We start from the raw sequence: 17,088 nt of genomic DNA, 5'->3' as shown, positions 1-17,088 counted from the left end.
TATTTAAACTACCCAGATTGAGAGACCCAAAGTTTAGATTTGAAATGATAATTTTCCTAACTGTATCCATTTCACTAATGGTACCAAACATGGTTGCTTCTTAATTCTAATTAATAAAATGGCTAATCATGAAAGGTTTGGAAAGTAGAAAGATATATGCAGATGATATACAAATATTCATATATACATGTTTGTATATTAATATGTAGGTAGATGGAAAGGAAGGAGAAAAGAAAATACTTTAGATGCTGACATTTGGCTCAGATACTATCCAGAAGCAGGTGAAATGACCAGAATTTCAAATGCATAATAAATGAAGACAACAGAAGTTAATTGTCAGAAAATGTAAGATTTTGAAATGTCAGGTTTATCACCACAACCTATTACTCCAGATCTTCATTCAAGAGCTTACTTTTGACTTTGATTTTTCCCTTCAGGAAAAGCTAAGATTTAAATTACTGATGATTTGTTTTGTGAAGAAAGTGAATTTCTAAGAAGGTTGTATCATGGATGGGAAATTGAGGAGTCTTTTTTTTTTTTTTTTAATAATGCTTTTATTTTTCAAAATACGTGGAAAGTTTTCAGCATTCACTGTTGCAAAACCTTGTGTTCCAAAATAACTCTACTTCCCTGCATTTCAGATTCCTTATATGTAAGAAAAGAGTTGAATTAGCTGGCCTCTGAAGTCATTCATTGTTTTATATCTCTGATCTTCTATTTCACCAAATTTGATCTATGATAGGTTAATCCTTCAATGAGAACAGAGCACAATGATTCCAAGCAGAGTATAAGACCACTCACATTATGATTGGATTTGGATTTTGTAGTATTCATATCTGCTCCAGAAAATTGTTAGGGCAGAATGAATATCTATGTAAGGATGAGAAGAGCCCTTACATCAGGAAAAACTACCTAAAAATATAAGCTATTGAAAATTGGGATGGGCTGCCATTGGAGATGAGTGGATTCTCCTTCCTTGCATGAAGATGGAGGAGGACAATCTGAATTGCAACCTGATTATAGCGTTTATCAAGGGAAATGATAGAAAATAAGTCTGGGAATGTTGCTTGGAACTAGTAAGCTACATTCACCAATGCTTATTATCTATGTTTCTATGTATGAATATTTGAATGTGTATATAAGGGGCAGCTGGATGGCACAAAGGATAGTTCTGGAGTAAGGAAGATTCATCTTTCTGAGTTCAAATTTTGTCTCAGGTACTTCTCACCTTTATGACCCTGAGCATGTCACTTAGTGCTATTTGTCTCAGTTTCTTCATTTGTCAAATAAGCTAGAGAAGTAATTGACAAACCACTTTAGTATCTTTGCCAAGAAAATTCCAGATAGTGTCACAAAGAGTTGGACATGACTGAAACGGCTAAATAACAATAGTTACAACATGTATGTATGCACATATATGTATCTATACTATCCTTATCCCCAGCAATAACAAACATTTATTTTCTTTCCCTAATAACAAATATGAAGTCAGTTGTTCAGTTTATATTGCAGGAAATATTCTTGGCTGGAAAACAGCATAGCCAGGGAAAAGAAATTTTTACTTGGCTGGTTTGATTTCTTGAAATGAGAAGGCTAATGGTCTAACCTTTTGTTTTATTTCAGTCCTAATTTGCTCTTTTGTTTTTCCCCCTTTGTACAGTTGATGGACTGGATAAGGCTTCCATTGCAAACTCAGATGGACCCACAACAGGTTCCCAGACACCGCCTTTCAAAAGAAAGGGCAAACTCTCTTCTATAGGCAAGATTTTTAAACCTTGGAAATGGAGAAAAAAGAAGACCAGTGACAAATTTAGAGAGACTTCAGCAGGTATGAGTTTTATAATTCTAGTAGAGCTTTAAACCTGTCAATTTTTGAAATTTGGTGAAGCAAGGCCTTGTCAAGTAGATGAAAAGCATAATTGGGTTTGTGGAGCAATTAAGGGGAAACTCTTTCAAGATTCTGAATCCGCCCTCTTTTCCTCATTTTGTGTTTGTAAGCATATTCTGTTGTATAAATATATATTTTCAGGCTTGTGTAGAGAACTTTGTAGCTGAGACAAGAGCCAAAATTGTGGATGACAGGGAATTTATGATGTCAAGACTATTATCATCTGTTACCTGAGCAGTCGCTGATGGTGATATTGTCCAAGTTAAATTTTGAAATGGAAAAGGAAAATGTGTTAACTTTTTGTATGTGGTTATACATGAAAGAAATTTGTTATATTTTATTTAGTAAACTGCTGCCTTACAATTGGCTTAAATTGAAATATCAAATAACATGAACTCTACATTCAACTCTACAGTCAATACATTGACTAAATATGTGGTGGGAGTCCCTTTTTTGAATGAATTATGAAATAAATCCCTATTAGATACAAGAAGCTGTCCTAAATATTGGGATACAGAGCCAAAAAGTGAAATAGAACCTGCCCATTCATGTAGAGACAGTATAACAAAAGAAAGAAAGGTAACCTCGGACAGACCATAGAGCTGTTCCATGTTCAGAGAGAAAGGGAATACATGATAATCCCTGACTGGAAATGAGATAGAGAACAAAGAGAGAGTTTTGTCATGAAAATTCAGAAAGGAAAAAGTATTCAATTGGAAGAAGACAGGCAGGTAAGAAGCTAGCAGTTATTAAATGTTTGTTATATGCCAGGCAGGATCAACAGTGTCAAATACTGAAATGATCAAGCCTGAGGATGGAGACTAGGTCACTGGATTTAGTTACTGAGAGATTATAGATATAAAGAACAGTGTCAATTAAGTGGTAAGATTGGAAGCCCTGAACTATGTGGTCATTCTTTTGTATAGGTGATGATATTGACAGTCATCAATGATTTCATCAAAGTTTTAAATGCTTTTACATTTAACTTTATTTTTTGTAATAGCTTTTTATTTTTCAAAATACATGCAAGATAGTTTTCAACATTCACCCTTGCAAAACCAACATCCTTATGAGTTAAAGAAAGAAGTCCCCTTGCCTCCCTTCTATTATAACCAAGATCCGTTACACAACTGACTCTTCCCCACCCAAACAAAACCAAAAAAAACTTGGTGTGACAGTTCAGTATCAGATTAAAATATGTACAAATAAATATCAGACCCATTATAGCACTTAACTTTCAATAAAATAGGTGAAAGCTTTGTTATATGATTTGACTATGAGTAGCTTTGTTCTTGATCTCTCACATGTCATACAGCTTGCCTGACCATGAGTAGTACAACTTAGCACTTTGAATGACTGTCCAGGGCCTGAAAGAATATGTTGAGAGAAAGACCAGGGACATGAGCTGTCTTTTGGTCCCACAGCTGTGGAACAAAAAACATACTCCATGCCCAACTAAGGTGAAAGGGACAGAGAGCAAAGAGGAAGGCACCCTGAGGGAACACTCAGACTCTGAGGTATTTGCAGCTGTACAAATAATCATAATTTTAAAAATGAACATTTAAGAAGAGTGATTACTCTAGGAAAACATTAAAACAACAAAACTATCGGGCTTTATTTTTTCCAGCGGCAAATTGTAACCTTGTATAGAAGGAAGCATGGTACAGCTAATAGATGCAATGCAGACAAACTATGGGAAAGGATTTGTAATTTCTATATGTTTGTGTATGTGTGTGTATTATATCTATATATGTGTATGGGTGTAAATATGCATATATGTATGTGTCTATGTGTACCATTCTCTTCAGCCCTTATCTGGCATCTGTACTGCCTTCTCTTATGATCATAGTTACATTTATGTAGCATTTTAAGATTCATAAAACACTTTTTTTCACAGAATATCAATGCATTATGGAAATGCAAATAGTATTATTCCTATTGTATATATGAGGAAACTGGCTCAGAGAGGTTAAATAATTTGTCTCTAGTCCTTGAGCTAATGATTATCTCCAACGAGTCCCTTTTCCTTATCTCTTCTTGTCACTTTATTTAAGCCACATGTCCACTACTACTGTTGTTCAAAGAAAAACTAATATTTTATGCACTGTGAAATCTTCTTCATGCTTATGACACAAAACATTGTGTCATAAATTATGCCACATATTGTGTCATTGTATCATGCTCTGATTGGGAACCAGGGCGGGCAAGCTAATTTAAATGAGCTATCCAACAAACCATTTGCTCCCTTTTCCTTTCCCTGAAGGGTTTTATAGAAATGGAACAGGAAGGGAAAAAGCATTTATGTAGCATATATTGTATGTCAGAAACTGTAAAAAAGTACTTTTTATAAATGCCTCATTTGATCTTCACAACATCTCTGTGAGATAAGTAGTTATTATTCATTTTATGAGTGAAGAAACTGAGACAGACAGAGATTGAGTAACTTGTCTATTATATTGCTATTAAATGTCAGAGACTGAATTTGAACCCAGATCTTCATGACTCCAGATTCAGTTCTCTATTCAGCTGTACCACCAACTGCCTCAGCTGCTTTATAAAAGCTGAGCATCAGAACATTATTTGTGGATCTCACTCACCTAGTTTTAGAATGTTACTAAATTAAGACTCTTTAGAGGATAATTAAATGTTGCATTAAGCAGCTTTTTTGGGTTTTGCTTTAGGATTATTCCTGAACAAGTTTCCCCTTTCCCTTCTCTCCCCCCCCCCCCCCCCAAGGCAAATGGGGTTAAGTGACTTGCTCAGGGTCATACAGCTAGGAAATGTTTAGTACCTGAGGCCAGATTTGAACTCGGTTTCTCCTGACTTCAGGGCCAGCTGCCTTCTGAACAAGTTTTTAATGCATTTTAAACATGCATTTGATATCAAATTCCTCTGTATCTGTTTTTTTCCAAATACACTTAAAATGCTATTAACATTACCCAAGGATTTTATTATATAAATTTAACTTTTGAACTACTAGTGAGGAGATTGTGCTAGTTAAATGTACATCAAAATGCCCTTTGTGCATCATTATTCAGTTTTTCTCAGAGTGCATGTCACATTCATAGTGATATTGATGGGCTTGACAGTAGATGAAAAGAATTTTTTAAAAAGCTTTTAGGGATCTTAGATTCATAACTGGAAGAGATCCTAGACACCGTCTAGTACAACCTTGTTATTGTATTCATGAAGAAATTGAGGTCCAATGAACTCAGCATTAGATGGGGGCTTTTTACTCAAGGACTCCTACTACAAAGGCAGTGCTTCTTCTGTGGTGCCATGATTATCATTAAACCTGTGTGCTTCGAACTTTATAAATATGATCTCTTTTGATCTTCACATATCACTCTGTGAGGTAGGCATTATTTTCTCCACTTAGAGGTTGAAGAAACTGAGGCTGGCAGAAGTTAAGTGACTTTCTCTATTACATGTCTAAGGTCAAATTTGAACTTGGGTCTTCTTAATATTAGGTCCAAAGCCTATCTGCTGTGCCACCCAGCTGCCTCTGTAAAGACAGGTTAAATTAAACCCATGATCTTTCCCACATAGAGCAGTTAGGTGGCACAGTGAATAATGTTCCAGATCTCAAGTCAGGAAGATCATTTTCCTGAGTTAATCTGACCTCAGATGCTTCCTAATTGTGTGACTCTGGGCAAATCACTTTATCCTATTTGCTTCAGTTTCCCCATCTGTCAGCTGAGCTGGAGAAGGAAATGGCAAGTCCCTCTAGTGTCTTTTATCAAGAAAATAACAAATAGGATCATGAAGAGTTGGACACAACTGAAATGACTGAACATCAAAAAATCTCCCATACAGATTATGTGTGTGTGTGTGTGTGTGTGTGTGTGTGTGTGCAGATAGACAGCTCTTCAGCTGGGATCTTGGTCTCATTATTTGTAGCTTGATATCACATGATGATGTAGGCAGAGAATTTGTGAAGTCACCATATGACTAACAGTGTGTAAATATTGTTATTTATATTAATTCAGATGTTGGCATGCTGTACATCCATCTGTTAAAAGCTTCATTTCATCTAGTGTGTTTTTAATGATTAATAAGTGGCCCACATTCACTAACCTTGTTACAAAATGGTTCATCTCTAAAGCTGTTGCCAGCCCTGTGATTTTTCAGAGCTCACATAACTTTACTATGCACCGCCCTTCAGCAAAAGGAGCAGGAAATCCAGGAAGGAATTGAACACTACAGCTTAAACATTTTGTCATGACTTCCTTTCTTACATCCAAATTCAGAGGCTTGATTTAGATGAGCGAACAAGACAAAAGTCAGAAAGTCACTGATCCCTTTCCAAAGCTGGATATAATCTGCTCTTTTTTGCTTTTCTTTTTTAAGGGGAAGGAGAGGCAGGTGTTAAAGTGTGCTAACTTCTCATGGATACACTTGAAGCTTAGAAGAAAGTATTCTTGTGAACTGGTTGGATTCCAAAAGTTCATTTCAAGTCATTTGTTTGGTACTCATGCTTTCCCCATGGAAACCATGTTATAAATGCTGGCTAGGTTTCCAGGTCAGACAAGAAAAAGCTTTTAATTCAAAAGGTAGCTCGATTTGTTTGCACTGTGATGAAATTTTCTTTTCTCTTATTATTAGTAATAATTACTAGATATTATGTATTATTAGATCATTGACCAAATAGTTCTGAATAGTTTACAGTCATTCTTATCTCAGCTATTTGACCTCTTTAACTATTGAGGAATTATTTTTGGCCTAATACAGTTCTGTTTGAGAAGGCAAATCTTTTTAAAAAAATTTTTCATTTCCCAATACTACTGCTGAATCCTTTAATATGAAATACAGCTAAACAAAGCAAACTGACATATTGATTGTGTCTGGCAGAATGAGTCTCATTCCAAATCATTTATCTACAGAGAAGCAAGGAGGTATGATGTCCCTTCAGTCAGTCCTCTGAAGACAAGACTGCTCAGTACATTTATCTGAGTTCTGGTGACTTAGTGCTAATTTTGAAAAATATATTATTGTGATCACTATGTAAATAGCTCTTTTGGTTCTGGTTAGTGCAATCTTTATCACTTCATGTCATCATTCAGAAAGCATTTATTAAGTACTTGGAGTACTATCTACAAAGCAATCTGCTAGGTGCTAAGCATTCAAAAACAAAAGTTGCTCTTAAGGACCTTTTAATCTAAAGATGAATGACAATGTATTACGTGTGTGTGTGTGTGTGCTCACATACACATATATATACACACTTAAAATATTGTGGGGCATCTGGAGAGTTCAGGAAAGGTTTCATGAAGAAGGAAGCTGAGTTGAAGGTAGAATTTAAAAGGTAGGAATAAAAGTTTTTCTTAGAGTCAGAAGCAAGGAGGGCCTCAGAGACAGGATATGGATTGCCACATCTGAGAAATATGTCTAGTTTGTCTGGATTGTAGTGTGGACAAAGAGGAATAATATGTAATAAACCTAGCTAGGTAAGCTTGATCCAGATTGCAAAGAGCTTTCACAATGCCAAAAAAAGCAGTTCATCCTAAATAGTAATAGGGAGCCAGTGGAATTGATTAAATATGAGATTGGCACAATCAGAGCTACATTTTTGTGAAAATCACTTTAAGCAGCTCTGTAGAGGATGATTTGAACAGGGGACAGACTTGAAGGAGGGAATTAGGGGTCATTATAATAGGAGATATAGGTTGAAATATAGTGATAGCTATGTGAATAGAGAGGAGACAGATGTGAATGATGTTGTAGGAAAATGAAGGTTTGATTGGATAGCTGGGGTTAGATACATGTAGTAAGTGGATGAGGGGTTGAGGATGGACAACCTACAAACCTGGATGATAAGAAAGAAATTGAGAAACATGAATGGGATGAAGGAATAGATTTAAGGAAAGATAATGACATGCTTTTGGACATTTTCAGTTATGCCCTATAGGATATCCAGTTGGAAATGGTAATTTGGGGTAAGCAAATGAAATTCACCAGAAGTACAAGAGAATGATTATCTAGATCTTCAAGTCATCAGCTGTTATCATGGGGACACATGACACATTATAAATTTAGGTTTTCATAATTTGGAGACTGCTTGATTTTGAAGATACTCATTTTTCCATTTCTCTTTAAACATTAGTTGAGTAAGAGACTGAAAGACCTACCTTAAACTGTGTCAGAGGTTGAAAACAGGCATTAAGACAAAAATATGTTCACATGAGATGACTATAATAAACAGCTAGGGAGGGAGAGGAAGTAGATACCTTGTTGTATGGTGAAGGACCAGGAATAGCCATGGTAAATAACTATTAATAACTGACAGAGTATTCAGGTTTGCAAAGCATCTCACATACATTTGTATTGCTTAAGCCTTATGACAACCATTAAAGGTAAATGCTACAGATGGTATTTACATTTTAAAGAAAAGGAAGCTGATCCCAAGAGAAGTTAGAGACTTCTCCTACGTAATAAGTTTCTAAAGTGGGATTTAAATCCAGGTATTTCTGACTACTCATTATACCATGCTGCTGCAATAATCAATGACCATCTGAAAAAAAATGGAGAAAATGGCCAAACTGATTATACAATATCTTACAGGAAAAAAACCAACAATAAAAATGAATGTATTTTATTGGATTCACTCAGTTCTCTGGGAGTTTAAAAAAAACTGAATTCAGTCTAGCCAAGTCAATGTGTGAGATTATGTGGGTGTGAGAGATGGTAAGCTCTTTTATCCTGCTGTTTATTATAAGAATGATGATAGCACTAAAAAGTGTTCACTTGTCAATTCCAAGAAGGGATATCAAATCCAGTAAAAAGAGAGTATACATTCCCCATTATATTTTCTCATATTGTGTTGTGTGTTATTTTTATTTCACTCAATATCATGTGGGTATTCAGTTGAAAAAAGAAAAGGCTGTTTTATCTTTCTCCTTAAGGGATATTTATCCATTGTAGAAATAAATGCATTGCTGAAAGTCAGTAACCTAATAGATGGTGTCCTGTGGGGCTTGGAGTTTTGGGTTTTTGTTTTGTTTTGTTTTGTTTTTGCTCTTTGTTTAGCATGTTTTCAGTGAATAGGTTCTTAAAGATTAGTCCCAAAAGAAATTAGCTTTCAATCAAAAACCTAAATAGCTGACCAACTACATTAATGAGCAAACTAACAATATTTAGAAATATAGAATGTTGGAAGTAGAAATGATTTCAGAGATTGTGTAGTCCAATCTGTTTTGTTTTGCAGATGAGAAATTCAAAATTCTGGGAAGTAAAGAGTTTTTCTCAAGGGGAAAGGTACACACAGACAGGTTATGGAATGCCATAAATGAGGAATAATATGGTCAACTATTAGCAATAATATAGCTAATGAATAGCAGAATGAGGACTAGAAATTGCATCTTTTGACTTAAAGCCCAGGGTTTATTCTACATGTCATACTACCTCCAGTTAGAATTAAGAAATGCTAGTCCCCAGAATTCCCAAATGAGTATGATCTCAATGGGAACAGGTATTTTGATACTTTTGAAGGAGCTATAAATTCTTCTTTGTGGTTAATACCTCCATAGATGCAGATAAATTGTTGTATTTACAAAATTTACATAACCTCATGACCATATGTATGAAGGGTCTATGATCTGTTCCTAGACTTAGGTTAGATGCCCTTCTAGTTTGATAAAATGTCCCAGAATTTGTGCCTTATTGGTATAGTCTCAATGAAAGATAAAGTAGGGCATCACGCAACCAAAAAGACTTTATATCTACTGAGAAGCTAGGTGACATAGTAGAGTACTGAGCCTGGAGTCAGGAAGTCTCTTTTTCCTGAGTTCAAATTTGGACAGAGTCTTGCTAGCTGTATAATTCTGTGCAAGTCACTTAACCCTGTTGGTCTCAGTTTCCTCATCTGTCAAATGAGAAGGAGAATGGAACGGCAAACCACTCAAGTATGTTTGCCAAGAAAACCTCAAAGAGGTCACAAAAAATTGGATACCATTGAGGAGACCAAACAACAACAAAGCACCTAGGATGTGCCAAGGATTATATTTGTTTCTGAGGATAAAAAAGACAAGAATGAATTGCTCTCAAGGAATTAATATTATATGGAGGTGAGAAAGGTAGAGATAAAATATGTGTACTTTTGGGGTATGTTAAGTTATACTTGGTAATTTTGGTAAATTAAATTATACATAATAATTTTGGTAGTAGTAGTGGGATAATACAAGCAACTAAGGGAGTTCAAGAAAGGCTTTGTCTAAAAGGTGGTATTTAGAAAAAGTTTGAAGGAAACTAGGGTTTCTGAAAGTCAGAAAGAGGAAGGAGCATAAAGACAGTTTTACAAGTTCACAGAAATAGTGGATAAAATTTTGCATGTGAGGAAAAGATAGAAGGCAAGTTTAGCTAAACTATAGAGTGCTTGAATAGGAATAATATATAATGAAGCTATAAAAGGTGGAGATAGGTCGTAAAAGGTTTTTAATGCTACATAGAAGAGTTTCAGAGCAACTGGAATTTATTGGAAAGATAAATGACCAGGTAAGATTATTTTTTAAGGAAATATCATTTTGACAACTGTGTGAAAGATGGATTAGAAAAGGAAGAGTCCTAAGGCAAGGAAGCTAATTGGGAAGCTCCTGGAATAGTTTAGTTCAGTGATTTCTAAATTGGGGGAAGGACTGGAAAGGAAGCATGATGGCATGACCCCATAGCATACTTTTTTGATTAATCAGAGGGTCAGAGAGTAGGAATACCAATTGCCTCTAATCCTCTCAGCACCTCTCCATCATGCTACTTCTCTCCCATACAACCGTACCACTCCCTTCACTCTTTAAGATCCCAGAATCCCCAGTCTTCTCTTTCCCACCACTTCTCTGGCTATGAAAGTTCCCAACCTTTTCTCCTTCTCCACTAGACATTGTGATAAGTGCACACATACTATCAGCTATTAAAGTAAAAGTTTCCCTCAGTTTCCCTACTCCCTGTTCCTTCCTCCCTAGAATACTTTGTGGTTGCTTACAGTAAGTGATTCTCAACTCTGGACAGTTAAGTAAGAGTCTTCCTTTCCTACACACATTTAATTTTTGGTAGGTCAAAATAAATAGGCTTGAATAGGCTCAGGTAAGTATTGATCTGCACATGAGATTTTATTATCTCCCCCCCCCCCCCCCCCCCAGCCCTAATTCAAATTTCTCTGTTTCTATTGAGGACATCTTCATCCTTTTAGTCACCAAATTTCATAACTTTGATTTGTATTCCCAGCACTTAACACAGTACCTGACACATAGCAAACAATGGATTCTGGTTAAGTTACTGAATTCTCATTTTCAATCACACCATATAGCCAATCAGTTGCCAAGTATTATGGTTTCTAATCTATGGTGTCACTCATATCTGTTTCTTTCTATACAACAACCACGACTCTCATTCAGTCACATACTGGATTGTACTATTGCTACAACCTCAGAATGGTTCTTCCCTGCCTCAAATCTGTCTCCTGTCCCTTATGTCCTCTACATAAGCTGGCAAAATGATTTTCCCTAAAGTACATATTTGACCTTGTTACTTACCTACTCAATAGACTTTCTTAATGCTTCATGGATTAAATATTAATTCATCATCACCTCATCCTTTAAAATTTTTTTGGTGTAATTTTTACAATCTATTGACTCTGTAGGGTTTTTATAATGACTTTTTGTATATTACACATTTTATTTAAAAATAAATATTTTGAGGGATTCCTCAATATTTTTAATTGATAAAAAAGTGTGATTAAAGTTTGGAAAACTCTGGATTAGGTGAATAGTAATGAAGATTTGTGTTAGGGTTGTGGATATGTGAGAAATAAATGGAGAAAGATGTTAGGGAGTTAGATTAGATAGCATTTGGCTCCTGATAGGAATATGTGAGGTAAGGAAAGATGAGGGTTTCAATGATTACTGCAAAGTTCCAAACCCAAGTAACTAGAAGGATGATGATGCACCTTGACAAAAACAGGAGTAGATGATTTAAAAAATGTAGATAAAAAGAGCACAAAATAGTCTTGGTTAAGACAGTTAAAGAGCAAGTAAAGTTAAAAAAAAAACAACAACAGATTTGCAGGTTGGAATAGAACACTGTCATAAAAACCCAAACAGGAGGGAATATTTAGGAAGCTGACATGATCATTAGTTTCAAACACAACAGAGATCAGGATGGAAAAAAGATCATTCAAATGAGCAATTAAAAATCTTTGGTAACTTTGGAGGTGAGCAATATTGTCTGAAGCTAATTTGCAAAGGATTGAGGAATGAAAAAAATTGGAAGCAACTAGTATAGACATCTTTTCCCCTAGGTATTTCACTGTAAGTAGGCAAAGAATAAAGATGAAAAATGGGGGATTTGGAGAAAATCTGCGAGAAGATATGGGATCAAAAGTACAAGTGGAGGGATTGGACTTCAATGGAAGATGCAGAGTACAATTTTTAAAAATTGTCATAAAATTTGTTCCTGGACAATAGTATTTCTGAAGAATTTAGGATGACCTTTTATTCCTATATATTTGAGAAAATACTTATTTTATTTATTCTGAGCTTTGAATATTTTTATTTTTCTGGGAAAAGCCTTACTTTCTAAAGTTGCTAGCATTTTCAAAGGCAGAATGAATTCATACAGAGAAAGTCAGTTCAGGTAAGCAAGAATGAAAAATCATTTTCCCACTAAGAACACCATGGAAATGTTCTTATGTGAATCACTAGTGGTACTGATTTTGTTGACTCTAATTTTTTTTTTTTTGAAGAACTTTCTGCCCACCTGAATAAAATATAAGAGCAAAAACGTGAGATTTATTCTCTCCTTTTCTCCACAAATTTTATCAGAAAGAAAAGAAGCCACATTATTTCTGATGTGAATGGCATAATAGAAGCAGAAACTTGGTTAGTTTTTTTGTTTTAAAGTACCTTGCTTGGATGGATGTTGATATTCTAATTCCCTTTTCCTCTAAAACATACTACCTCCAATAATCCTGGAGAGATCTATGATCCCAGAGTAATGTAGCATTTTATCCTTCAGACATAGGTTAGGGGACTCTTGTCAGGAAAAGCCATTATTTTATTTCCTTTGTATATCGTTTCCTTTTGTTTTGTTTTGTTTTGTTTTGTTTTTCTTCATCCTGTAGTGAGAATCCGGCCTTTATCACAGAGTGCTAAGTCCTGGAAAATGACTCTCTTTGGCTTACATATCTTCCTGGTTTATTTCCCACTTGGAATGCAAATTACTTTCTTAATTCGAGTTGACTTAGTCTGCGTACATTGGAAGGAGTTTGGACATCTGGGCTTATGAAAACCATTTGTTCCCAGATTTTTCTTGCCATTCCCAAACTCAGACCTTCCATTTTCTGAAGTTGAGTCTCATTAGCTCTCTTTTCTAAATTTATATTGACCTTAGTTTGTCTCTCTAAACAAAAGGTATATTTTTACTATGTTTTGTAAAGCCCAGGACTATTCCCAGGTTGCAGTTGGATTGATGGATGTAGGAAGAGGAATATAATACCTGAAAAAACACAATATCTACTCTTATTTACAAAACACATGATCTTGTTGAAAAAATAAAATGAACACACATGAAATAACTAGAGAATAGTTTTTTTCTAGTAAATTATATTTTTAAAATATCTTCAGATATGTTTTCCATCTAATATTGTTGTCATAGGTATTAGACATTTGCATAGTGCTTCATGTTCCAAAAGACAAAATATTAATAGCTTTAAGTGAGATTGATTTGTTACTTACTTCTGTTTTTAAATCTAGTATTTGATATTTTGTTCTGGAACTGGTCCTTTCTCTGTGGGAAATCACTCTGCCTGATGGAATATTCCAAGTTCCATTCCTGCTCTTTTGAGTGTTCCATTCCTGCCCTTTAGGAAAAGAACTCATCTACTTTCAGTTAGCACTTTCAGAGACATCGGGGATTCGTTACTCCTCAACTATTTATTCTTATGAAATCAAACAGGAACAGGAGAATTCATCTAAATAGAAATTGTTGTAGATTTTTGTTTCATTTTTAATAGCTAATTGGCCCCTTCTTCCTAGCTGTTGGCTAATGATTCATTGGAGAACCAAATAATAAATACCTGGTAACATTTCTCATCCATTTGAAAGATTATCCGTTGTGAGACTCAAAAGGATGAGATTTCATTTAAAAATTTGGGCAAGGGGTGGTGGTGGGTTTAAAAATAAGAATACAGTTGTGAGAGGACATGCTAATCAGTGTTAACTTTATTTTCAGCTGCTAACTATATTAGCTCTTAACCTATTTCACATCTGCTAGAGAATGGAAAAAAATAAATCAGTGCAAAACAGACTTTCCCTCCTACTCCCAACTTAACAAAATAGAACTATTTCTGTACCAGATTTTCCTTCTTTCTATTTCCCTAAGCCAGCGGAAATGGGAAAATTACTGTTTATATAAAGAATTTTTCTACCTTTCATTTCCTCATGTTTAGGGTAGTTAGATAAACTTCCCTTCAATTTAAATGTAATTTCTGAAATATGAAAGCCCTGTCTCAACTGGATTGTGAGATACTGTTTTAATGCTAATAGATAGCCTAACCCTAAAATAGCTGGCTCAATTTTCTAGTATTTGAGCTACTGAAGGAATAATAAGTCAATGGTTGAAAAAGAGTGTGGTCAGCTCCTCATGTCCTAATCTTTACATAGACACAAAACATTCCTGAAAATGTATTTGTTTAAATAGAATTGCTACTTTTTAAAAACTTATATTATCACCCTATTGTTACATTCCTATAAGATAAATACACTGATATGTAATAAAAATTAGACTTAAGGATGCTAATATTTGTTTCAAGGACATTTTTACTTTTATTAATTCACACTTCATGTCAGAGGTTCTCCACTTGTTTTGTGTGTCATAAATCCATTTGATAATTGGTAAAGTCTATGGTAAAGTCTAAGCACCCTTCTAGGAAGAATGTTTGTTTGTTTGTTTTTTTTTTTTTTTTAACAAATTGACAAACATTAAATTTCATTTGGAGATTAGTGAAAATAAAGATATTTTTTTTTTCTGATCTGAAATCTATCCTTGGTCCCCAGATTAAGAACCTAATCTTTAGGTTTAAATTAAATTCCTAAACGAAAAAGTTAGTTGTATGAATAATCGCAGGATAGTAGAAGCAGTCTTCTATGGACATTGTATGATCTTTAAATTGTTGCAGTTATTAAAGTACACTTCGGTATATCTATTTTCCATGGGTTCAACTGATGAAACCATTTCCTTGATACATCACCACATTCTCCATGCCCAGGGCAGTGGTATTTCTGAACTGCTGTCTGTTCAAAGCTTCTAATCTTAGTGAAAAGGCTTCTTTAAACTTAACTAGACTGGTACTCATATAATAGACTTACAGTCTCCCCATTGGAGTATGCTTGAAGCCCTTAAGCTGAATAGGTACTCTTTAGCTTGAGCTTCCACCACCATAACCTTGATGACATAAACCAGGGAAGAATTGGAGGAGGACTTTGTTGCATGATTGAAAGTATAAAATAAATGATTTCACAGTATGCTCATATTATGCCAATTTATCAAATGAACAATGTACAGTGCAAACATATATTATCTTTCAAACAGACAAAAAACCCAAACTTCCTATTCATAGAATTATGTTATCAGTGGTTATTTTAGAACTGATTTTTATTACAGGATTCTTATTATGATTATGTTCTTATGTTGCTCATTTGTAATTTTTAGTCATTTTTATTTATGTATATATGTATCTAATGGCATGTATGTGATAATAAGATATCTAACCATGTGTGTAAAGTCACTCCCCAGGTTGATAAAGAGAAATGGCACTAAGGCAATCAATGTGCTGGAGGTTAGGGTGGTCTATGTAGCAGGGTCTATGTAGCTGGCTTAATAGAGAGAGCATGGTTGTAAAGTCAGTCTGGAAGATCTGAGTTCAAATTTGGTCTCAGAGATTTACTTAGATATGTGGCCCTGAGCAAATCACTTAAGTCATTCGTAAATTTGTTACCGTGTTTGTAAAATGACCTGGGAAAAGATATGGCAAATTTTCCAGTATCCTTGCTGAGAAAATCCCATGAACCATCCTTGGTCCACAGGATTACATAGAGTCAGACAGTATTGAACAATTAATCAACAACATGTAGCAGGAAAGATCTGATTGTTGTGAATTGTTTGCTTCTAGATTTACATGTTTCTTCCTGACTTTGGTCTTCACAAAAGCAGGTAACAACATGGGAAAATCTTAAAGCCTTAGAGAATGGTTGGAACTTATAGTTGGAAGACAGTGGTATAACTAAGCCTTGAGCTGTGAAAAAGAAATAGGCAGGATGGGGTGGGGGTGGGACGTTAAAGAAGAAATTTACTTATTGGGCCCAAAAGATAAAAGTTAGTTGTAGCTACAGAAAATACAAATTTCTTAAAAAACCAGGTCATTTCTATATAATTCAAGAAAAGCAAAAACTTAAAACTGATATTGTCCTTAATAATAATAAATAATATAGGATTAATAAATGCTGGCATTTACTTAGCTATTTAAAATAAGTATATTTATGTATATAAGTACCAGAGCAACCATATGAAGTAAGTACTATAGGATTGGGTTTTGTTCTTTGTTAATAGTTGAGGTTAAATGACTTGTCAAGGTTCACACAGCTAGAAAATATCAGAATTGGGATTTGTATTCAGTTCTTTTTAACTCCATGCCTAGCATTCTTTCCAGTATTCAAGGCTGCTTCTATCAAAAAGTTCTTTCTTGGTAAAAAGTACAAATGAAAGTCATCAACAGACAACAGGAGATACTTAAAATGATTAAAGAGAAAATTAATTTTTAGGCATCTTTGTGTGACTGTATGTATCTGAAAATATTAAAATAATTTTGAAATTCTGATTAATGCTTTTCACTAATTTATATTGGCTTTTTCTTCCCTGTCCCCATTAGTTCAAATTAGGAGATTTTAGCATACAGTGCTTAATCATTTAATTAGGGGATAAAGACTTCAAAAGCCTAATAAATAAGTATAGATAGAATACTGAGTATATCTAGCCTTTAAGTCACCAAGTTGAGGGGATGAATAGAAACTATTAAAAAAAAAAAAAACTCCAACTATATGTACTAATCATCTGTAGAATTATTTATTTCAATAAGTAGGAAGATCTCATTTCAAGACAACTATTCATATTATTCCAGCAATTTTTACAGCACATACAGATTGTAAATTGTATTTTCA

General features: G+C 34.6%; 1 protein-coding gene across 3 annotated transcripts in view; it reads left to right on the top strand.

Annotated features, from left to right (window-relative positions):
• The window catches only part of PHACTR2 (phosphatase and actin regulator 2), a 247,294-nt gene that overhangs the window by 138,793 nt on the left and 91,413 nt on the right, over positions 1-17,088 (top strand). For all 3 annotated transcript variants that reach the window (XM_031937682.1, XM_031937681.1, XM_031937684.1), the window contains exon 2: positions 1,661-1,828. In XM_031937682.1, coding sequence (XP_031793542.1) covers positions 1,661-1,828 — 168 coding nt within the window. The remainder of the gene's footprint in view (positions 1-1,660; positions 1,829-17,088) is intronic.

This window comes from Sarcophilus harrisii, chromosome 4, assembly GCF_902635505.1.
Source record: "Sarcophilus harrisii chromosome 4, mSarHar1.11, whole genome shotgun sequence".
Lineage (NCBI taxonomy): Eukaryota > Metazoa > Chordata > Mammalia > Dasyuromorphia > Dasyuridae > Sarcophilus > Sarcophilus harrisii.
This window is presented reverse-complemented; position numbering and strand designations above follow the sequence as displayed.